Here is a 23,434-nt window from a genome sequence, read left to right as displayed (position 1 = left end):
ACCTGCTTTTAAGAGGCGGAGAATTTCCCCCGCAGAATAGAGGCGCGCTCTTACTGACAGTCTTTGTAAATACCACGGAATATATAATTAGGTGCACTTTGCGCTTATCCTCCCACCTTTTTGGGTGCAACTCCCACTTTCCCCACGACCCTCCCACGAACGCATACTGGAAGCGCAACTTGTCTCTTCTCGCTCATGTGGCAGACAAGCTGCGATTTTACCCAAGTGCGCCCTGTTTGTAAATAGCCCGCATCGGTTACGTCCGTCTTTGTGACCAATTAGCGCCTGGAAACAGGCGCAAGCGGCTTGATAAATCTAGCCCTCTGTCTTCATTTGTTTCTCATTCCATTGCTTTCTTTCCTTCCACAGAGAAGAAATGCAACGACACCGCGTACGCCTGCAATAATGGAAACTGTGTTAATGAGACATTGCTCTGTGACCATAAGGACGACTGTGGCGACGGCGCCGATGAGCTGAACTGTTTTATCAACGAGTGCCTGAACAGCAAACTGAGCGGCTGCTCCCAACTCTGTGAAGACCTTAAAATAGGCTTCAAGGTAAGTGAACACCACGTAATGTTGACTTATCTCTCCGGCAATAGCATGGACTGTTTCTTTACCTGCTCTGTACTTTGCCCCGCTCACAGTGTAGATGCCACCCTGGCTTCCGTCTGAAAGATGATGGGAAGACGTGTGTCGACATAGATGAGTGCACAACCACCTATCCCTGCACGCAGCGTTGCATCAACACACACGGCAGCTTCCACTGTCTGTGTGTGGAGGGTTTCCAGCTTAGCCCTGAAAACCCCACCATATGCAAATCTACCTCCGGTAAGAAACATGACAAGATTAATTACATATTGGAACTGTAAGGTAAATCCACTCACGTATGATGTCTCTCTCCCTGCAGATGAAGAACCCTTCCTGATCTTTGCCAACCGCTACTATCTGAGGAAGCTTAATTTAGATGGCTCCAACTACACACTGCTCAAACAGGTGAGACTTGCAGATACAGTACATCCTTTTGAAGTGCTTAGATATCCTGCAAACAGGGGTTAATCGCGGGCCCAGACTGATGCAGCTCCTGTACTTTGACAGGGCTTGAACAATGCTGTAGCTCTGGATTTCGACTATCGCCAGCAGATGATTTATTGGACAGATGTGACCACCCAGGGCAGCATGATCCGACGCATGCACATCAACGGCAGCGATGTTCAGGTAAGTGTGGATAGCGGACAGTGAAATGTGCTGATAATACCTTTTTGGTCTTAACATAAAACCTGCATTTAAAATGATTGATTCATCCTCATTTGTATGCATGCATGTGCAGTGGAAACCCAGGACAAAGAATTCAATTCCTCATTGTGAGGCAGATTATATATACACAAAGAAGTATATACTGCTTGCTCATTTGTTAGGTCCTTCATCGCACATCACTCAGCAACCCAGATGGTCTGGCAGTCGACTGGGTGGGAGGAAACCTGTACTGGTGTGATAAGGGACGGGACACTATTGAGGTGTCGAAGCTGAACGGAGCATACCGGACAATTCTGGTCAACAGCGGCCTGAAGGAGCCACGTGCTGTGGCTGTGGACGTACGCTATGGGTAAGTGTGATCTGGGTAAAAAAAAAGTGTAGCAAAGATTTTAGTGAGCATGGAAGATGCACCAATCAGGGCCAGGGGGGGTGTTTAACTGCGTGTCAATCACTGCTCATGCATTCATTCTCCCTTGTGGGGGGAGGGGCTTAGGAGACCGTTTCGGGCTTTAGCAGAAAGGGGGGAGGGACTGAGAAGTTGTCGATGTTCAAATTTTTTGGCTAAGTCCTGGATCTTCACAACCCTACCTACAGCACCTTTAATCTGCCAACTCATTGTCAGTTACATACAATAAATATATATTAGACTGATTTGTAATTACTGCACTTTTGTGATTTTGCAAAGTCATTGTTAACAATCGAGACGATCTGGAACCTAATGGATGTTAAAGATCCTATGGCATGAAAATTTCACTTTATGAGGTTTTTTAACATTAATATGAGTTCCCCCAGCCTGCCTATGGTCTATGGCTAGAAATGGCGATAGGTGTAAACTGAGCCCTGGGTATCCTGCTCTACCTAGATAATGAAAGCTCAGATGGGCCGATCTGGAATCTTGCTCCTTATGAGGTCATGAGGAGCAAGATTACCTCCCCTTTCTCTGCTTTGCCCGCCCAGAGAATTTGGCCCACCCATGAGAGAGAGAGACATCATGGCTTTCAAACGAGCAAAGTGGCAGTTGGTCAAGGCCACACCCCCACTCTCCACCTTGCCCCCCCCCTCTCTTCCTCAACAGCTACAGACACAGAAATGGCACATACTAAGGAAAGCTCATTGTGGGACTGGCTCTAGTGGCTGTAATACTGCACCAAAGCTGAATTTCAGGAAAAAGACTTCAGATACAGTATTAGGGACCACTGAGGTCTATATAAAAGCATCCAAAGAGCACCATGTCATGGGACCTTTAAATTATGATTTGTTATGAGCAATTAACCAAACTAACACAGCACATCCCTGACAGGTACTTATACTGGTCAGACTGGGGTGACACCCCCCACATAGGAAGGATTGGGATGGATGGCTCCAACAGGCGTGCCATTGTGGAGGATAAGATCACCTGGCCAAATGGCCTCACGCTGGACTTCATTAATGACCGCATCTACTGGGCCGATGCTCGAGAGGACTACATCGCATTTGCCAGCCTGGATGGAACCAACAGACACACAGGTTACACACACACACACACCCACACCCACACACACACAAACTCATTTGGAGTGTCTCTGTGCATTTTTTCCAGTTGTTGTTACTAACTTACTTGTCTTTATGTCTGTGCTCCCCATAGTTCTTGTTCAGGATATCCCCCACATCTTTGCTATGACTCTGTTTGAGGAGTACATCTACTGGACAGACTGGGAAACAAAGTCCATCAACAGAGCTCATAAAACGCTGGGAGTCAACAAGACCGTACTGATCAGCACCTTACACAGGCCGATGGACGTCCACATTTACCACCCATACCGCCAGCCTGAAGGTAAAACCAAGACACTTGTCATTCACAACCACATGTAAATCTTCATCTATGTCCTGGACCCTGTCTAATAATTCTACATTTCCCTGTTCTATAGTGGCCGACCACCCATGCCAAATCAACAATGGAGGTTGCAGTAATCTGTGTCTGCTCTCACCTGGAGGGAGGGGCTACAAATGCGCTTGCCCCACTAACTTTTACCTAGCAGCTGATGGCAAACAGTGCTTGTCCAACTGCACTGCAAGTCAGGTGAGCTATCATGCGGCTATTGTTTTAGCCTATATTAAGACATTATTCATTTCGAAAAAATAAATACTTTTCTCTTCTGTCCCTTCAGTTTGTTTGCAAAAATGATAAGTGCATTCCATTTTGGTGGAAGTGTGACACTGAGGATGACTGCGGGGACCGCTCAGATGAGCCTGAAGGCTGCCGTGAGTGATGATTGTAGCCTGACTATAATAATCATGATAATATAGCATTGTTGCGGTGTGTTGTTTTGTTTGTTCTGGTTAATAATGTGCTGTGCTTTGTCACCGTAGCTGAGTTTAAGTGTAGACCGGGCCAGTTCCAGTGTGGTACAGGCATCTGCACCAACCCAGCCTACATCTGTGATGGGGACAATGACTGCCAAGACAACTCTGATGAGGCCAATTGCGGTACATGCACCTACTCAAACTTACAGAATTTAAATCTTTTTCTTAGGTGTACCCATAATAACCCATATCCTCCTTCGTTTGTTGTCTTTGTGTTCCCAGACATCCATGTGTGCCTGCCAAGTCAGTTTAAGTGTACCCACCCCAGTCGTTGCATCCCTGGCATCTTCCGTTGCAATGGACAGGACAACTGTGGAGAGGGAGAGGATGAGAAAGACTGTCGTGAGTCCCTTCTAGTTTTCCTGAGGGAGTTTCCCGTTATTTTTCAGAATTACTCTGCTAGTGGCAGTGCCTCGGGGTGGTGATCTTGGTACAGTATGTCTGTTTGTCTGTCGTTGGTCCAGAGCAAGATATCTCTACAACTTTAAGCGTGACAAAAAATGTTCCCCACCGAATGAACCCTACTGTTTATAGTGAACCCTTTGACCTTTCCTCTATCTCCCCGTAAGCCACAATTTCCACGTATACTGATCTCAAAAACTAATGAGCAAATAGGAAATTGTTCATCATTGCTAAGCCCCCCCTCAGGCTCAAGATGATCTCTGTCCATTTTGACCTTTCCTTTAGCAATACCCTTAGGCCATTTGACATTTGCTGAGCACGTTCATCCTCCACAGAGGGAGAGCACATAAACTGTTCTGCCGTGCCAATCTTGTGGTCAAAATTTATCTTTTAGCATCTTTAACTGCAAGGGTGCAATAATAAAAAGCAAAATCACCATTTCATGACGTAAATGCATATTGCAGTCTCTAGGGGCCACTAGCAGGACTTTAAGTCCTCAAAAGCGTTTTAGTCATTTTAATTTGTGAATTTTTTTAGATGGATTTTCTGTATTCATTGGAGTATCTGTCTGTCTCTTGTGCAGCGGAAGTGACATGTGCCCCCAACCAGTTCCAGTGTGCCATCACCAAGCGCTGTATCCCACGGGTGTGGGTGTGTGACAGGGACAATGACTGTGTGGATGGATCTGACGAGCCTGCCAACTGCAGTAAGAGGCAGCTTATTATAACTGTACAAAACAGAGTTTAAATCTTTTTCTTAGGTGTACCCATAATAACCCATATGCTGCTTTGTTTGTTGTCTTTCTGTTCCCAATGAATGAGCCTGTATTCCCATGTCTGGTGTCGGTGCGCCTAATCCATTAAATCCTCTCTATTGCAGCTCAAATGACATGTGGTGTGGATGAGTTCCGCTGTAAGGACTCGGGGCGCTGCATCCCGGCACGCTGGAAGTGTGACGGAGAGGATGACTGTGGAGACGCTTCAGATGAACCCAAGGAAGAGTGCGGTAAGGACAGAGTGGTAGATGAAGAAAGAAAGAAAAGGAAGTCGGTAATGGGGCCACGCCCGTACTTATCGTGTCTGTTTGGTGCTCAGATGAGCGGACATGTGAGCCGTACCAGTTCCGCTGTAAGAACAACCGCTGCGTGCCTGGCCGCTGGCAATGTGACTACGACAATGACTGTGGGGACAACTCTGATGAAGACAAGTGTGGTAGGTTCCCCTCTATTACTCTTACTTTGCTGCTCACTCACACAGCCACAACCACATATCATTGTCTGTATGAAAGCAATCATTTATAATATCACATGAGCTCCACTGTAAGCAAAACTTTTCAGATGCAGCAGGTTACAGGGGTAAGCAATGTATCACCTTTCACTGTGTGTTTGTCTGTTATATTTACTCAACTACACGCATGGTTGAGACTTGTTTTTTGCGTTACTTAGTTCTGTGGCCATTTGCACATCTCACATCATTTCATGTCTATTTTGCATTTCACACTGGCCTGTTGATGTGAGGCAGAGGTAGGTGTTTGCACAGTTTCAGCTCAACCATTCACAACCTCCGCTACCCAGTCCTTTGTGTGCCCCTCAGCTTCTCTTTTGTTCTGTGAGCCTTTTCAATCCCACTAGTTCCTCCAGCTCCTCTACTTCGTATAGTACAAAATGTTGCATCATCCCCACCTCTGTGCCCCATGAGTTAATCCCGTAATATGAATAATCAGCCTTATTTTATTCATGTACATGTGGCTCTCAACAGAGCATCTCTTTTTGCAGTCTGCTCTATTCCCACCTTTTTTCTTCTCTTTCCCCTTCCCTTGCGCCTCTCCTTGCTCCTCTCCTCTACTCCTGCTCAATCATCCTCTCTCACCCTTCTAAGTTGTCTTCTCTCGGTCCTCAGTGCCTCGCCAGTGTTCGGAGAGCGAGTTTTCCTGCACAAATGGCCGCTGCATTGCGGGGCGCTGGAAGTGCGATGGGGACCACGATTGTGCCGATGGTTCAGATGAGGTATTGCTCGATCCCCATCTGCTTCCTCATTGACATGCTGCTTTGGAATTTAACACACTAGAGGCACTAATGAAAATGACTCTTTGTTTTGTTCCAGAATGGCTGCGATGTGAAGTGTGACAGTGATCAGTTCCAGTGCAAAAACGGCCACTGCATCGCCATCCGCTGGCGCTGCGATGCTGATGTTGACTGTTTGGATGGCAGCGATGAGGAGAAATGTGACAGTGGTGGTAAGGAACACACTCTTATTTTCCCCCCGGATACTTGTGTATCAGCAGCGGGTGTTATGCATCATTCATTCCTCTTCTCTCGCCGCCGTGTTTCAGTGGGTAGACATTGCCCCCTGGATGAGTTCCAGTGCAACAACAGTCTTTGTAAACCCCTGGGCTGGAAGTGTGACGGCGAGGACGACTGTGGAGACAACTCAGATGAGAATCCAGAAGAGTGTGGTAAGAGTCACTGTGTTTCGACACTATTCCCAAGGACCACTTGATACCTTGCTTAAATACAGTCTACTCTCTTTCGTAACGTGTCTCTCCTTCTGTCCCTAGTTAAATTCCAGTGCCCGCCCACAAGGCAGTTTCGCTGTCATAATGATCGTGTATGTCTGCCTTTATCAAAACGCTGTGATACTGTCAACAACTGTGGGGACAACAGCGATGAAGTCAACTGCCGTGAGTTTGTTTACTCTCGTTTGTTCTATCTATTTAATCATTTCTTACTAGCTCACTGTACAAGTTACATTCACAATTCGAGAGCGCATTTAGTTTAGGACTTTAAAAGAACACGCCGACTTATTGGGAATTTAGCTTATTCACCGTAACCCCCAGAGTAAGACAAGTCGATACATACCCTTCTCATCTCCGTGTGTGCTGTAATGCTGCCTGACGGCTCCAGCATTAGCTTAGCCCTGCACAGATCCTGCAGGTAACTGGTTCCAGTAATCCTACTGCTCCAAATTGTGACAAAAGTGACAAAATAACGCCAACATGTTCCTATTTAAATGTTGTGATTTGTAGAAGTCACAAGTGTACAAAAACAACGTAACATGAGACACAGCCATCTTTAACAGTAAACAAACCGGGAACTATATTCTTCCGCCTGAGAATATAGTTCCCGGTTTGTTTACAGTTAGAAGACGGCTGTGTCTCATGTTACGTTGTTTTTGTACACGCCTGTGACTCTATAAATCACAACATGTAAATAGGAACATGTTGGCATTATTTTGTCACTTATTCGGAGCAGTAGGATTACTGGAACCATTCACCTGCATGTTCTGTGCTGGCCTGATGCCGCTGGAGCCGTCAGACAGGATTACAACACGCACAGAGATGAGAAGGATATGTATCGACTTGTCTAACTCTGGGGGTTACAGTGAATAAGCTAAATTCCCAATAAGTCGGCATGTTCCTTTAAATGGTGGCTTGGGATGACTCTCTGTGAACCCTGTACTCCTCCAGAATTGCCTCCTCCCACACCAGTATGTCAAAAAGATGAGTTCCAGTGCTCTAATGGCCGCTGCATCAGCTCTGTCCTGCGCTGCAACTACTTCAATGACTGCGAGGACCATGGTTCTGATGAAATCAACTGCAATAAGAAAGGTGTGTTGTGTTAGTATAGATGTCTTAGTGGCGGTGTAAATTGTGTTTGATTGTCGGTGTGAATGCATGCGACCTGTTCCTGTGCTTTCAGACACGGTGCTGAATGACTGCCGCAGTAACCGGACAGTTTGCGGAGACGGAGACGAAGCTCATTGTGTGGTGAATGGCACCGACTCTTTCTGCTCCTGCAAACCCGGCTTCAAGTCCAATGGACGTAACAGATGTGAAGGTACATTTCTTTCTCTGCCCTTGCTCCATTTTGCACTGCTCATCTGCTTTTGAGGACTTAGAACTACTGTATGCGTAATGTGTATCATGTGGCCTCACAGATAAGAACGAGTGTAAGCAGTTTGGTGTGTGTTCCCACATCTGCAACAACACCAAGGGCTCCCACAAGTGCAGCTGCCACAAGTACTTCACCAGAATCAATGATACCTGCAAAGCTGATGGTGAGTACTTCCATGCTTATGCAAGCGTATGTTTCTCTATGTATGTACTCTGTGTACTCTGTATTTTGCTTAACTGGCTTCCATTTTCTCACATCTCTCCTCTACTACAATGATCTGTTTGTTCTTTTCCTTGCCTGACATGATTTCCTGTGAATCCCCAGCTCCGCGACAAGTGCTCTACATCGCTGACGACAGTGAGATCCGCAGCCTGGACCCTTCCATGCCAAACTGGCGCTATGAGCAGGTCTTCCAGGGCGATGCCAACGTGCGCATTGATGCCATGGACCTGCATGTCAAGGCAAACCGCATTTACTGGACAAACTGGCACACAGGACGGATTTCTTCCTATGATTTGCCTTCTTCCTCCTCCTCCCCAAATAGCAACCGCAACCGACGCCAAAGTGAGTCGAGGGTCACAAACGTGGAGGTAAGTGGTATATATGTGCTTGTACTTATGCATGCATATGACGTAAACACAAACAAGACAGGTGTGTGTCCAATTTTGAAGGGGTCTTAGTGCTGTTTCTCTGTCTCTTTGTTTAGATCCCTGATCTGAAGATGCCCCGTGGCATTGCTGTGGACTGGGTGGCAGGGAACCTTTACTGGACTGACTCTGGTAGAGACGTCATCGAGGTGGCCCAGATAAGTGGAGGGCACCACCGCAAAACCCTCATCTCCGGCATGATCGATGAGCCTTATGCCATTGTAGTCGACCCCCAAAGAGGGTGAGCGGGTCTTGTGAGACCGGGGGAAAATTAGCTACTTGAAAAAAAAAACAAGAACAAGAATGCAAATGGTAAATTGATTTTGAGAACAGCAGTGATAAATGGAGCTTTTACATTTTTTCTTCATTAGGAAAATGTACTGGGCAGACTGGGGGAACCATCCCAAGATTGAAACAGCTGCTATGGACGGAACCATGAGAGAGACCCTTGTGGAGGAAAACATTCAGTGGCCAACTGGTAAAACATGCAGACACATACATTACATAAGTACTTCTCCTTACAGGGTTACAACAAGGTTCATTTTTTTTGTCATGTTACAACACACAGTTGCACAATGACATTTTAATTGTAGCCCCTTTGCACTAGATACACAAAGGTTGTATATACAAATATTTTATATTTAATCAAATGAAATAAAATAAAACAATATATACAGTTACTTATATACAAATCTTTATATACATATATACCTAGAGAGACTTTGGTTTATGGTAGGAATGAGGGTAGTGGTGAAGTGTGGAGGATGAGGATGAATCATCTGTTTTATACTAAACACAAAGTATAAGTCTTTAATCTTCCTACCTTTTCTATCTCTCTCTCTCTCTCTCTCTCTCTCTCTCTCTCTCTCTCTCTCTCTCCATATAGGTTTAGCAGTGGACTACTTCAACGAGCGTCTGTTCTGGGCCGATGCTAAACTCTCTGTGATCTGCAGTGTGAGGCTGAATGGCAGTGATGTGGTTGTGGCTGTAAACAGCATTAAGAACAGTTGAGTGGCACACACTGTTATTCATACATGTTGTTGTCCATTCTAATGTTCAGTCTCTTTATTAGTCAGGCAATGTTCAATGGGGGTGGACAAGACAAAAATGTGTATTTTAGCATGTATAGTGTGAAGCTTCCATAACACGCCTCTGTTTCTACACAGAGCTCAATCACCCCTTCGGCATCGATGTCTTTGAGGACTACATCTATGGCGTCACCTACATGAACAACTACGTTTTCCGAGTGAATAAGTTTGGCAAAGGCCCAATTGAGAACCTTACAACTGGAATGAACCACGCCACAGATATAGCATTGTATCACCGCTACAAGCAACCTGAGAGTGAGTAGAAAACAGACACATCTCTCAACAGCAGCTCACTGAAATAAAGCCAGTGAAGGAGAGAGGACTAAAGCAGGTATTTTTTTTCCTATTTTTTTAATACTGGTTCTCTCTCTGTCTTTGTCAGTGACTAATCCCTGCGACAGGAAGAAATGTGAATGGCTGTGTTTGCTGAGCCCCAGCGGACCAGTCTGCATCTGTCCCAATGGGCGCACTCTGGACAATGGCACATGTGTGGAGCTGCCCACTCCCACACTCTCTCCTATCTGTGAGTAAACACACACTTCCACATACAGAACACACACATGCATAGGCAGAACTCATTCTGAATGACAGAAAAACGTTTTCATCTGCAGCTCCTCCCAGTGGTCCCTGCTTGGTCCAGTGTATGAACGGTGGCAGCTGTTTCCTAAATGCCCACAAGCAGCCCAAGTGTCGCTGCCAGCCTAATTATGGAGGAGATCGATGTGAGATTGACCAGTGCAGGGACTATTGCAAGAATGGAGGCACATGCACACCTTCCCCTACAGGTAAGATATGGACATTGCAAGCTGTTTTTTTGGCATGTGTTATTTATTTTTAGCTTGTCCAGTATAAGTTAATATGGGTTAAATGCAACGTTTAAATAACACTATACAGGCTAAAATAAGGCTTTTCAGAACACATTTACGTTTCTGTTGGCCCAGTAATATGATACATTCTTTCTCTCTCATCATCCCCTGTTAAGCCTTCTGACTATTTATTCCTTCATATGTCTTTCGTTCCACAGGTTCTCCTACCTGTCGATGCCTGACAGGCTTTACAGGGCCAAACTGTAACCTGCACACATGTAAAAATTACTGCAAAAATGGAGGCAACTGTACCGTCAGCACTGGAAATCAGCCCACCTGCAGCTGCCCTCCTGACTTCCTGGGCGACCAGTGCCAGTACAGTAAGTGTTGTTCCCTCTAGCTGCAAGCTTAAAAATGCTCAAACACTTTTGTTGCAGTCGTAGAGTATCTCTAATAGATTATGATAGATTATGATGTGGTTGGTAAGCAGTGCACTTACGTGTGTGTGTGTGTGTGTGTGTGTGTGTGTGTGTGTGTGTGTGTGTGTGTGTGTGTGTGTGTGTGTGTGTGTGTGTGCATGCGAGCAGGAAGCTGCGAAGGACACTGCCTGAACAAAGGTACATGTCTACAGAGTGAAAATGGCTCCAAACTGTGCCGCTGTCTGCCCCAGTACAGTGGCAGCACATGCGAGATTGATAAGTGTCACTATTGTCGCGACGGCGAGTGTATCCCCAGCGATGGCTTCACGTCTACAGGGGACTTCACCTGCCGGTAAGACTCATAATTTACTCAAACACACACAAACACACTTACACATGCAAAGTTCGTCTAGTCTTTGTCATTGCTACTCACAAATTTTTTTTCTGTCTTCTACAGCTGCACAAATGGAAGAGTCCAGCCCAGCTGTTACACATGTGATACAAATGAGTACTGTGCAAATGGCCAGTGCTCTATAAACTCCATCAGCCGCCTTCCAGAGTGCAGGTGAGGAGCAGTGTTTTCATCCATAATTGTTATCATTTGAGTCTGAATATCGCCAATGTATCTTTGCATACACGCTTATCTCTATTTCCTCTCTTTGTGTGTGTGTGTGTGTGTGTCTGTGTGTGTCTGTGTTTGTGGGTGCGCAGATGTTCACCTGGTTGGGCGGGGCATCGCTGCGAGTCCGTAGCCAACAGTGACGGTGCCTCTGGTTCCGGCGGACGTAAGTCAACACTTCTACCACGACATCAATAATAGAAGTTCATTGAATGGAATACATTTCTCTACGCCCCATACTTATGTTTGTACATGTTTGTGTACGTAGGCACAGCCTCCATAGTGATCCCTGTGCTGCTGCTGTTGCTGCTGGTGCTGCTGGCTGCAGGAGCGTTGTTCTGGTATAGAAGAAGGATGAGGGGGTGAGTCACACTTTATATAGCACACATTTTTAACAAGAGTTAGTTGAGACCTCTTTTTGCCTTTGTATTCCCTTTCCCTTCCTTCTTTCCTTTCTTCCGTCTGCACTTTTCCTCTCCTCACTGTAATGACATCTCTTTTGCTCCTCAGGTCTAGCCGGCTCGGCAAAACCGGCTCCAGACGCTTGCGGTAACGGTTGCCAGGGTTACGCTTTCCTTCCATACCCTCATTTAATTCTGTATCCTGACGCTCTCTCTTTCTCGGTCACTCCCTTGTCCATAAGTCTTGGATGCTGTGCAGTGTTTGGTCCTGTGGTGAATGTCGCGCCATTCTTAGATGTTCATGAGAGCTGTAGCTCATCCTGCTCCTACAGGATCTTTCCTGTCTAAACACCCTCTTCAGAGCAGCTCCAGATCTATTGAAAAGATGTATTGAATAGATCTGTCGGTGCTGTAGATCCGTCATACTGCTGTCCATCATATTGTGCCATATTGTACTTACTGTACTGTGCTGTGGTTTGTATTGTGGTAGTGTCTCTCGTAGTGAGAGATGGACAGTGTGACGGCATTCTTCCAAGCTCAGACTGGAAAATGCAATGTGGGAAATCCAGCATTTACTTAAAAGGTAGAAAGGCAATGCAGACATTCATAGCATATTTTGGATTCATTGTGGTCTTAAAAGATAGTCTGTGGGGCGCCCTAGTAGCTCACCGAGTTGAGTGCATAGTAGAGTCCTTACCGCAGCGGCTCGGGTTCGAGTCCGGCCCGGGGTCCTATGCTGCAGGTCTTCCCTTCTCTCTCCCCTTTTCTTTCAGTCACTATCTAAATAAAAAAAATAAAAATAAAAAAAAGTAGGTCTGTAGGTCCTCTGTGTCTGGATCTGTCATGGGCTACATGAATGCTGGGTTTGTGTTGGTGCCTGTGCTGTGGCTTGGTTCTCTCAGCCTGGATGGTGGTGAGAGACACGTAATGCCTCTTCCCTTCATAATGTGGCTGTGTCTCCCGCTTTTACTGTTAAGGCTCTTATAACTATAATAAGACACACAAAGATATGACGGTGCCCTTAATATTTTGTGTAGGGCCAAGGGTTTCCAGCACCAAAGGATGACCAACGGGGCCATGAATGTTGAGATTGGAAACCCTGCCTACAAGATCTACGAGGGCGAGCCGGATGACGACGCCGGGGAGCTGCTAGATGTAGACTTCACTCTGGACCCAGACAAGGTAGAGACAAATCCCAGGCTTGCATATACATACACAGATGTTGTAGCCGCTGCACATATAAATAATATCTAATGGATGATTGTTGGCCCATTCCAGCCCACCAACTTCACAAACCCAGTATATGCCACTCTTTACATGGGAGCACACAACAGCCGCAACTCGCTGGCCAGCACAGATGAGAAGAAGGAGTTGCTATCACGTGGAGATGAAGAGCCCCTTGTGGACCCCCTGACATAAACTGTCCATTGGCCTGGATCACGCTATTCCAAACACACCCCTCTTCTTGCCTTTTAAAGAAAAACGAAACAAAAAAATGGATAAAAAGTGTGAGAGAAAATTGATAAAAAGTGTGAACACTGTATAAAATGTACAAAAATGAAGGACTACTTTTGTATGTGATTGCAGTATTATATTTTGTTCTTTTGAGATTCCTCTGGTCAAAAATGAATAACATTTTCTATGAGAGATTTTTAATTTACACTTTGTCCCTTACCCTTTACCTAAATAGCCACTACCTCTGTGCAAAATGAAATGGAAACAAGAAAATCAGAAGAAAAGATGCTATCATTGGAGCAATTTTAATTTTTTATTTTTGTATGAATTGTATAGAAAAGAAAAAACAGTGTTCCATTTCACCAGTGCCAACTGTTTGTTGTTTGTGTTGACTTTGAGTGGGAAAGGCAAAACTCAAAGTTTTCTAAATCGGTACATATTTTGTCTTGCTGGAGTTTCTTAGCAAGATTGTGTGAGACAGATTTGTGATCGCACCGTTTGTGTATAGCACATGTAAAATGTCAATACCAGATGGCAACTACAGTATTTCCACATAATTTCTTCTCAGAGAACAATGTTCATGAAATGATTGTGTTGTCTTCCTTGCACAGAATTCATATTTTATGGTATAGTGTATATTGTAGGCTTTCTACCGTAAGATGTAAAACAGGTATGTTTGTTTATCACATTGTATGACAGTTGGAGCTCATGATTTGCTGAAGTGAGAGGATGAGAGGCGTTTTTTTGGTGTGCGATTATGAAGTTGGGAAAGTGAGGAAGATGCTCGTGGGTGAAACATTCCAGGCAGGGTGGTGGGTGGAGATTACAGATGTGAAGATGGTAAGGGTAAATGCCCTCATGGGTGGGCAGTTGGTTGGGTGAACATGTCCAGGCCACAGCTGACTAATAACAGGAGGGCCATAGCAAATATACAAGACTTTGATGGATAGTGTCATGCCTGCACCATTTAGTTGTCTGTCACAAGGGTCTTGATTCAGAAGGAAAGGGAGGATGCAATTATGGTAAAATCGAAGAAGAAGAAAAAAAAGAGGGTTTGTCTTTTATTTCTCCAGTTCATTTTTTTTTTAAAGACCAGATAACATACATCTGGCTTTTAAGTAGATTTTTATTTCTACCTTTTAGAGGATCAAAGTCTGTATGTTCACAGTTTTGTAATGACTCAGTCTTAAGTGCATTATGTTCATTTGGTCTTTAGCATTTCTCTGCTCTAATCTCTCACTCTCCTCTGTGCCATGCTGCTGCTAATGCTACCACTCTGGTTGCTCTGACACGTCTTTACGCTCAGCCTCTGTCCCAAAATGCTGCTTTCTGTCAGAAATGTGTCAGCCATATCTTAATGCATGTGAAAAGTAACACCAATCTTTAATGTAACTACAATAACAAGTTGTTTTTTTTGTTGCTTACCTGTCAACAAGTGTTATTTTATGCTGTTGTATATGTTTTGTCTTTAATGGAGAGAGAAGTACAATCATTTGACCTAAAGAACATTTTTGCAAAATCATACATGCATTTTCAGAATTGTTTTTTGATTAGTCCTTTTTTATGAAAAATGACACATAGCTTTTATAGTACACAATGCATGGAGGCACAGACTTTCTTCTGGAAAGAGAATAATGTTTAATTTTTGCTGGAGTACTTTACAAACTAAATAACAGATATTGTTATAAATAAAAATTTTAAAGAATTGTACAGAAAACAAACTACTGTGTTTTCTTTCTCACAATATATGCTGATAAAGTGAAGAATACTGTGTAGAGTCAGTGTGGATTGGTTTAATCATTTATTAGGCAAACGGTAAATCAGATTACATTTTAAATTGAAAAACTACCAATTAAACAAATTGAGGAAATACTTCAGTTATCCTTAATATGTGAAGCTAATATATGTTCCTAAACTATAAACTCAAAGTAACCCTGACTGATACCATGAACAATTACAAGAAAGAATTATGGTATATAATACAACAGTGTGCACATTCCAGTAATTGCTTGTTTTACATAATCATTTTAGTTTTTTTTTTTGTTGTTAATACAACTCCCCTCAGCCACTTTGTATCAAAGTCTTCACTCGATGTAAGGGGTAATACATACATACATACATACATACATACATACATACATACATACATACATACATACACACACACACTACCGGTCAAAAGTTTGGGGTCACAAATTTCCATTCCACTCCATTACAGAATACCAGCTGATCTGAGTGGGTGGCTGATCTTTAATGCAATATCTGCCCATTATCAGCAACCATTCATCCATGTTCCAAAGACACATTCTAATCTGACATCATTTTAAAAGGCTAACTGAGAAAACATTGGAGAACCCTTTTGCAATATCTACTCTCATCCCCTTTTGAACATAAAAAGGAAAAAAAAATGCCTTGTATTTAAATTTTCAAATTTTGTATTTTTAAAACAAAAATCAAACAACCATTCCTTTTTTGTTTTTGAATACCTGTTTATGAAAGGAACACTGAATGAACAAAAGATACACTGACCATGATGCCTCATAAGTAGCAAGGCCAAGTGTGTTGGAAACACAGGGGCTATTTGCTTTTAACATTATTTAGAAAAATGCACCATGGGAGCACAATATTAACTAAAATAATTGCATTTCTTAAACCTGCCCCAGAACTGTTGCTGGCTTTAGTATGCAGCATTGGTTAGCTGTGGACACTTTTGTCAATTAGTACTTAAGTTTACAAATGATAACCGTTTTTAACAGTCCTATTCCTACTGAAGACACTGTCACAGATCTTCTTTGTAGCGTCTATTATTTTTTCCGCATTACTCACAAAGCTCATGAACACAACGAACTTGGAGTATCCTTCAAAGTTATACTTAATAGGTAAAGATAATACACGTTGCTAAACCATAAACTCTTAAGCTGTAAATGCTGATCATTTACAGCTGCACCTCAAAGTAACCCTTACTGATGAGAGACAGTATACAATACAGCAGTATGTATATTCCAGTAATTGCTTGTTTTACATAATCATAAACATTTTTTTGTGATAAAACAACTCTCCTCAGCCACTTTGTATCAAAGTCTTCACTCGATGCCTTTAGCCTTCAGCTCCTCCCTGACTCTGCTCAGGTAGCCATGGTCAGGATACCCAAAACTGTGGAAATAAATAAATAAATATATATATACATATATATATATATATATATATATATATATATATATATATATATATATATATATATATACATATATATATATATATATATATATATATATATATATATATATACACACACATACATATACATATATATATATATATATATATATATATATATATATATATATATATATATATATATATACATATACACACACACTACTTAGTCCCTCCAGAAAAACACGATTATGCAATCGCATAATTCAACGCATAATCAGCCAAAGTCCGCATATTTATGCGGGGGAGCATTTTTTCAAATACGCCGCACTTTCGCCAATAAATTGCAGATTTCCGCGCAAAATATGCAGGACTTGCATGATTTCATAATCCCCGCATTTTTGTTGCAAAAAAGTCACATAATATATCTTAGCAGAAAGTTGAAAAATCTTGCGTTTACTTCACACAAGAGCAGCCATTTTCCCAAATTTCCCATGTTCCAAAGGCACATTCTAATCTGATATCATTTTAAAAGGCTAACTGAGAAAACATTGGAGAACCCTTTTGCAATTATGTAAGCACATAATGTAAACTGAAAACTGCTGCCCTGGTTAAAAAAAACAATGCAACTGATCTCAGCTGTTATTCTGTCTGTAATGGAGTGGAATGGAAATTTTTAAGTGACCCTAAACTTTTGACCGGTAGTGTATATAAAAGAGATTTGGCTACTGTACCACTCTGGTCCTCCTGTCATGCTGGTCTTGTGGTGAATGTCGTTCCAGGTGACCTGGTTGTCCATCCCAGACGTTCTGGACGTTCCAACAGTGAAAATGAGCTTCTGGTCAAACGCTTTCTTCAACAGGAGCAGCACTTCTCTGCCCTCTTTATTGTCTGGCAGATATGCTGTTCTTTTTATACCATAATAGTACTTTCCAGGATGTGGATGCTTTTCCTCCAAAAAGATAATGAAACATATATTAGAACTGACAGTCATGTCAGAAATTAACTCACAAGTTCTACAATTCACACGTCTGAAAATATTGAACTCAAGGCATTTACCGTCTGTTGTCCACGTGAAATGTCATAGTTGATGACTATAGTGTTGCAGCTTGAGAATCCAGGGAGGGATGTGGAATATGACTTCCATGTCATGTATCCATCTGGCTGGTCTCCCTCCATCATACCAAAGACATCTCTGCATACAGGACAGATGGGTCCCATGGCTTTCTTTGACTGGGCCAGGCATTCCTCACAAAACTCATGTTTACACTTAAGCTGTTTCTTTTTGGTAAATGTCTCCATGCATATAAGACATTTTTTGTCATCTGCTGTTGCTCCCCGCCCCTGTTGGTGCTTCGGTGTCTCCTGATTGTCCATTCAACACAGGTCCACCGGAGGCGCCCTCTGACAGCGAGCCAGTGAACCCAGCGGCGCCACGGTGTTGTGTGAAGCTCATGGGTGATGCGGCACTCTTTTGGAACTGATGGCTCATCATTGACGCGTTTCCTCCATATTTTTGGTAGCGTACTTTGACTTTGCCGGGACTGATGCCTGATTCTTTAAAGTCCAAGCCAAACTTAGTTTTGATCTTAGTTACTTGCTCATTGGAGGAAGTAGTCATCAGCTTCCAGGAGCTCTCCTCCATGGTTAATATTAATATTTACGGTCTATGCTTTGGAACCCTACTCTGATAATGCTTGAGCTGACTTTTATTTCAAAATGTCACATTTATTTACAGTATTTCCCTCTCCCTTCCTCCCTCCGACTCTCCATCTCTTAGTACCGGCATTATGCAACATAACCCCACACAAATTGCAACAGAAACTCTTTCAACTGATCTAGTCCCTCAAAAGTCTCCTTTATAACATGTAAGAAGTCCTAAGAAATCCAAGTGGTGTAACATAATGAAAAATATTGAAATCAGTAATGCCAGTTTCCCATTGCAGCCTATGTTAAAGAGACACTACAGGTGAATAGGGAAATATTTTAACTAACAGATATCTCCATTAAACTTCCCCAATTGATTATTTACATTAAGACAATAATCTCTTGTATTACAAGTATTTTGAACGTGTATGTTTAATTATGTAAATGACTGAGGCATTGTCTTTAAAGATGTGCTAATTTGCATAAATAATGGTGTGTCAGTATTTTTCAACTTGCACTCGAACTTATGTTATAGAGGAGACTTTTATGAGTAATAATCATTTGTCAGATTTTCTGTTGCAATTTGTGGGAGATTCACTCCTTTTTTTCTCACAAATGAATAAATTTTGCAATTTATGGCGAACACAATCTTTGACACGTTACATCGCATATCCTTACTGTAGACTGATCATACATACAGGATTTATAACATGAAATATGGAAATATGAGAAGCAGGCCATCTAGGACTTACCTTCGATCAAAAGTGAAACTCATTTTATAAGTTTGACTGACACCGAGCAGGCCAATCAGAGGGTCGAACCCGCCCAATTATCATAAAAGTTGCCTATTGTTTGCTTTGTATTGGAGAAGGGGTTTAATCCCTACATGCATGTTAAATACTTATGATATTGTGCCACATTGTTTGTACTGAGGGAACTTTGTACTGTGGTAGCAAGGCTTCCCAGTTTCTGTCCTTAAGCTGTCCCAAAATGCTTCTTTTAGAAATGTGTCATTCATATATTCGCGCAAGTAGTAACAATCTTGAATGCAATTACAATAACACTTTTTATTTTGCTTACTTCACATTTTTAGAATTGTTATTTGATTAGTCCTTGTTTCCTTTAATGAAAAAGTACACATAGGCCTACAGTAGCTTTTATAGTACACAATGCATGAAGGCTCAGACCTTCTGGGAAGAGAATAATATCTAATGTCTGCTGGAGTACTTTACAAACTAAATAACAGAAATGTTAATATACAATTTTAACATTATACATATACAATTATACAGGAAACAAGCCAATGGGCTGTTAGTTGTGTTTTTTGTTTTACATGTCCTGATATAGGTAAGAATATTATGAGTCAGTGTGATTTGGATTAATCATTTATTGGGAAACAGTAAATTAGATCCAGTAGATTATGTGTACTGTAGACAAATATGACTCTTATACTATTATATTTTTGAGAAACTTTATCAATCAACAAACAAAATTGATGAAATCCTTCAAAGTTATGCTTAATAGGTAAAGATAATACACGTTGCTAAACCATAAACTCTTAAGCTGTAAATGCTGATCATTCCACCTCAAAGTAACCCTTACTGATGAGAGACAGTATACAATACAGCAGTATGTATATTCCACTAATTGCTTGTTTTACATAATCATAAATTTTTTTTTGTGATAATACAACTCTCCTCAGCCACTTTGTATCAAAGTCTTCACTCGATTCCTTTAGCCTTCAGCTCCTCCTTGACTCTGCTCAGGTAGCCAGGGTCAGGATACCCAAAACTGTGGAAACAGTAAGAGAGTATGTACAAGTGTTAATATATGGCATTTCAGTAGACTTGACATTATATATAAATAAATAAATAAATAAATAAATAAAAAAAAGAGATTTGGCTACTGTACCACTCTGGTCCTCCTGTCATGCTGGTCTTGTGGTGAATGTCGTTCCAGGTGACCTGGTTGTCCATCCCAGACGTTCTGGACGTTCCAACAGTGAAAATGAGCTTCTGGTCAAACGCTTTCTTCAACAGGAGCAGCACTTCTCTGCCCTCTTTATTGTCTGGCAGATATGCTGTTCTGCTAATACCATAATAGTACTTTCCAGGATTTGGATGCTTTTCCTGCAAAAAGATAATGAAACATATATAAGAACTGACAGTCCTCTAACTCACAAGTTCTACAATTGACACATCTAAAAATATTGAACTCAAGGCATTTACCGTCTGTTGTCCACCTGAAATGTCATAGTTGATGACTATAGTGTTGCAGCCTGAGAATCCAGGGAGGGATGAGGAATATGACTTCCATGTCATGTATCCATCTGGCTGGTCTCCCTCCATCATACCAAAGACATCTCTGCATACAGGACAGATGGGTCCCATGGCTTTCTTTGACTGGGCCAGGCATTCCTCACAAAACTCATGTTTACACTTGAGCTGTTTCTTTTTGGTAAATGTTTCCATGCATATAGGACATTTTTCGTCTTTGTCATCTCCTGATGTTGCTCCCCCCCCTGTTGGTGCTTCAGTGTTGTCTCCCGATTGTCCATTCAACACAGGTCCACCGGAGGCGCCCTCTGACAGCGAGCCAGCGAACCCAGTGGCACCCTGGTGTTGGGTGAAGCTCATGGGTGATGTGGCACTCTTCTGATACAGGTGAAGAAGAGCTCGGACAGCGTGGCTCTCCATTGACGCGTTTCCTCCAGATTTGTTGTAGCAAGCTTTGACTTTGACTTTGCCTTGACTGATGTCTGACACTTTAAAGTTCACACCAAACTTAGTTTTGATCTTATTTACTTGCTCATTGAAGGAAGTAGTCATCAGCTTCCAGGAGTTCTCCTCCATGGTTAGTCCAGCATTGACGAGAGGGTCTTTGATGCTCATGCCAATGTTCAGTGGTGTGTCTTGAGACGCCCACGTAGACTCTCCAACAAAAGGGCTGGTATTTGTTGATAGAGTTAAGGACTTTCTGATGGCATCTTGAACTGGTCTTGGTCCACATGCGGTCATTTCTTCAGAGGATACAGTAAGCAAAAGCTTGTTTTCTTTTGTCTGGGCGATTTTCAGCACGTCTTTCCACTGTTCTTCATCGACATTATTGAGAGGAATAGTTGAGCCATCTGATTCACCTAAGCACTTCTGGACGAGGCTTGTGAACTCAGAGAGAGCGTTTTGTGAGCCTCCATCTTCCTGGTCTGCGTGAAATGTCACATTTACATCTGCCGTGATTTTAACTCTATTCTCTTTCTCTATACGTTTAATTTCCTCCTTGTAGATGTGGTTCACGTACCAGAAATGGCCCACTGGGACAGTGCAACTGCATGCCTCCTCTCCTGCTGTAGAAACTGCACTACTCTGCTTGCCCTGGTGCACTAGCTCCTGAATAAAATACAATGCATTCATTTAGTAAAAAGCATTCCTTTTCAATGTAATTCATACCTACTGATTTACTACACAGTACATACATATTGTGGCTCTGAAACGGATGAAGGACTGGGGTTCACTGAAGAATCCTCTGGCATTTGTGTCTTCAGCTCTAGTGGTGTCAACGTAACAGACTTTATTGTGACTGTGTATGTATTACATTTGCTGGTCAGTTTTTGTCCATTCAGTTTCTGAAGCTCACCCACAGCTAAAAAAAAAGACAAACACAAAATAAATATGCCTCAAAAAAAAAAAAAAAAAAAAAAAAGAACATTGTATTGGTCAACATGAAATGTTGGTAATAGATGTGCGATTTCATTATTTAAAAAAAATAAATAAATCATACTATACCTGGAGCAGGTTTAAGACTTATCACAGCATTCCCATTTTTTGAGACATTTAAAACAGCGCAGTCTCCTTCAAAGTTGCTTATGTTGTTAGCCCAAGTCTGAAGAACTTTCTGCAGCTCTCTATCACATTTCGGCGGTTGAACACGCTTTGACCACTCCACTAAGAGAGTGACTTGAACTCCATCTTTTGTCTGTGATAAAGTCATCAGAAAACGTGTTACAGTTATTGTTACTGTATTACTAAGCAAGATAGCGAAAATCCCTCATGCCATTCAGCTACTAATATATCTTAAATTACATTAGAGTTCTATATAGTGTTGCTAAGTAGACTGATAATAGACTAGACTAAAGTCTAAGCCAACAGCCTCAATACAGCAGAGAGCAACAGTTTGTGATTATTTAGGACTAGTACAGCTTTCCTGGGAACTTGTAACTACATTAATACTTTCACTTTCACATACAGTAAAACACACAGGCCTGCTGAAACTCAACCTAAGTTTTCTATGCCTCGGTTTTTAGTTAGCATACACACGCTCAAATACCTACCTCAGCAGACTTCTCCTGAGGGGTTTGAGGCTGCGGGTTATTGCCGTCAATCTTAATTAAAAAAGACAATTGCAGCAATTAATACTTCAAGACAATTTAATCTGAAGACAGTCAAATACGCACATATTAAGTGAATACCACAGCTCCCTTAGTTGTTTTTCATAATGTTCTGTTGTTCAAAATGAGTTTGCAGACTGCTAATCTAACGTTACTCACCTCCATGGGCTCTGGCTCATCCTCTGTTTTTGACATTTTGACAGTCTTCTTCTTCCTTTAACACAGATGACAACAATGCTTGTAACGTTATATGTGGTGTATTTACATAAAACTGTCAAATGTTGACACTGCTATCGCTCGACTCCACTTTCGTTTACGTTAAGCTAATGCTAACTCGGGCTATATTTGCTTTCCAGTTTTCTTATTTCCTACATTTTTAACACAACTAACGTTAATGTTATGTCTACTTTTTGAACATACATACAACACGTAAAATATGAATTTATGACACATACGGATGGACGACTTACCTTCACCTGGCTCTACCATAGACATAAACGCAGCTTCTTCCTGATAGATCAAAGTGAAAGTATTGTAGACGCGAGACAAGTGACGTCACAACGAAGGCGCCACACTGTATCATAAATCGCGTCTGCAAAGTTTGTATATTTGATAGTTTGTTCAATACATATTGAAAAGAAAAAGAAAAGAAAGGCAGCTGTGGACCTTTTATACTGATAAGTGCAGTCATCAGTGTATTAGTTTAGGGATTAAGCTTTGAAACTTGAAAGATTGTTTTACTTAGAATAATTTATAGGTCGCCGATCCTACATTAATTAACTTTACATTTCAGGAGGAAATATTTCACTTTTTTACTCCACTGCTAATATTTATGTAAGGACTTTTACCGGAGTTTTTTTTGTTTTTACAGTAAAAAAAAAAAAAAATCGATTCTTTGTTTTTTGAAAGAAAAACATAT

The 23,434-nt window shown here is 42.0% G+C and overlaps 3 protein-coding genes across 3 annotated transcripts in view; 1 reads left to right on the top strand and 2 right to left on the bottom strand.

Moving 5' to 3' along the window:
• The window catches only part of LOC114554426 (low-density lipoprotein receptor-related protein 1), a 97,323-nt gene extending 82,274 nt beyond the window's left edge, over positions 1-15,049 (top strand). The window contains exons 55-89 of the mRNA XM_028576267.1: positions 370-557; positions 647-830; positions 910-995; positions 1,098-1,217; positions 1,418-1,605; positions 2,557-2,762; positions 2,881-3,069; positions 3,164-3,315; positions 3,404-3,497; positions 3,606-3,722; positions 3,822-3,941; positions 4,585-4,707; positions 4,881-5,006; positions 5,096-5,212; positions 5,900-6,006; positions 6,104-6,236; positions 6,333-6,455; positions 6,558-6,680; positions 7,467-7,607; positions 7,699-7,836; positions 7,937-8,056; positions 8,218-8,483; positions 8,600-8,781; positions 8,912-9,018; positions 9,427-9,546; positions 9,707-9,883; positions 10,011-10,151; positions 10,240-10,413; positions 10,653-10,814; positions 11,022-11,205; positions 11,311-11,418; positions 11,565-11,638; positions 11,741-11,834; positions 12,911-13,055; positions 13,152-15,049. Coding sequence (XP_028432068.1) covers positions 370-557; positions 647-830; positions 910-995; positions 1,098-1,217; positions 1,418-1,605; positions 2,557-2,762; positions 2,881-3,069; positions 3,164-3,315; positions 3,404-3,497; positions 3,606-3,722; positions 3,822-3,941; positions 4,585-4,707; positions 4,881-5,006; positions 5,096-5,212; positions 5,900-6,006; positions 6,104-6,236; positions 6,333-6,455; positions 6,558-6,680; positions 7,467-7,607; positions 7,699-7,836; positions 7,937-8,056; positions 8,218-8,483; positions 8,600-8,781; positions 8,912-9,018; positions 9,427-9,546; positions 9,707-9,883; positions 10,011-10,151; positions 10,240-10,413; positions 10,653-10,814; positions 11,022-11,205; positions 11,311-11,418; positions 11,565-11,638; positions 11,741-11,834; positions 12,911-13,055; positions 13,152-13,292 — 4,970 coding nt within the window. The 3' untranslated portion in view covers positions 13,293-15,049. The remainder of the gene's footprint in view (positions 1-369; positions 558-646; positions 831-909; positions 996-1,097; positions 1,218-1,417; positions 1,606-2,556; positions 2,763-2,880; positions 3,070-3,163; positions 3,316-3,403; positions 3,498-3,605; positions 3,723-3,821; positions 3,942-4,584; positions 4,708-4,880; positions 5,007-5,095; positions 5,213-5,899; positions 6,007-6,103; positions 6,237-6,332; positions 6,456-6,557; positions 6,681-7,466; positions 7,608-7,698; positions 7,837-7,936; positions 8,057-8,217; positions 8,484-8,599; positions 8,782-8,911; positions 9,019-9,426; positions 9,547-9,706; positions 9,884-10,010; positions 10,152-10,239; positions 10,414-10,652; positions 10,815-11,021; positions 11,206-11,310; positions 11,419-11,564; positions 11,639-11,740; positions 11,835-12,910; positions 13,056-13,151) is intronic.
• A 511-nt stretch (positions 15,050-15,560) lies between these two features.
• Positions 15,561-18,128, bottom strand: LOC114554692 (E3 ubiquitin-protein ligase DTX3L-like). Its single transcript, XM_028576674.1, has 3 exons — positions 17,544-18,128; positions 17,219-17,436; positions 15,561-16,481 (listed from the first exon to the last, which is right to left on the bottom strand). The coding sequence occupies exons 1-3, from the start codon at positions 17,859-17,861 to the stop codon at positions 16,412-16,414; spliced, it is 606 nt and encodes a 201-aa protein (XP_028432475.1). The 5' UTR covers positions 17,862-18,128; the 3' UTR covers positions 15,561-16,411.
• A 1,460-nt stretch (positions 18,129-19,588) lies between these two features.
• LOC114554351 (E3 ubiquitin-protein ligase DTX3L-like) lies at positions 19,589-23,070 on the bottom strand. The gene is made up of 8 exons (XM_028576139.1): positions 22,986-23,070; positions 22,675-22,729; positions 22,459-22,509; positions 21,914-22,103; positions 21,604-21,770; positions 20,360-21,517; positions 20,043-20,260; positions 19,589-19,922 (listed from the first exon to the last, which is right to left on the bottom strand). The coding sequence occupies exons 2-8, from the start codon at positions 22,708-22,710 to the stop codon at positions 19,853-19,855; spliced, it is 1,890 nt and encodes a 629-aa protein (XP_028431940.1). The 5' UTR covers positions 22,711-22,729; positions 22,986-23,070; the 3' UTR covers positions 19,589-19,852.
• Between the last annotated feature and the right edge of the window lie 364 nt (positions 23,071-23,434).

The sequence above is a fragment of the Perca flavescens genome, chromosome 4, assembly GCF_004354835.1.
Source record: "Perca flavescens isolate YP-PL-M2 chromosome 4, PFLA_1.0, whole genome shotgun sequence".
Taxonomy (NCBI): domain Eukaryota; kingdom Metazoa; phylum Chordata; class Actinopteri; order Perciformes; family Percidae; genus Perca; species Perca flavescens.
This window is presented reverse-complemented; position numbering and strand designations above follow the sequence as displayed.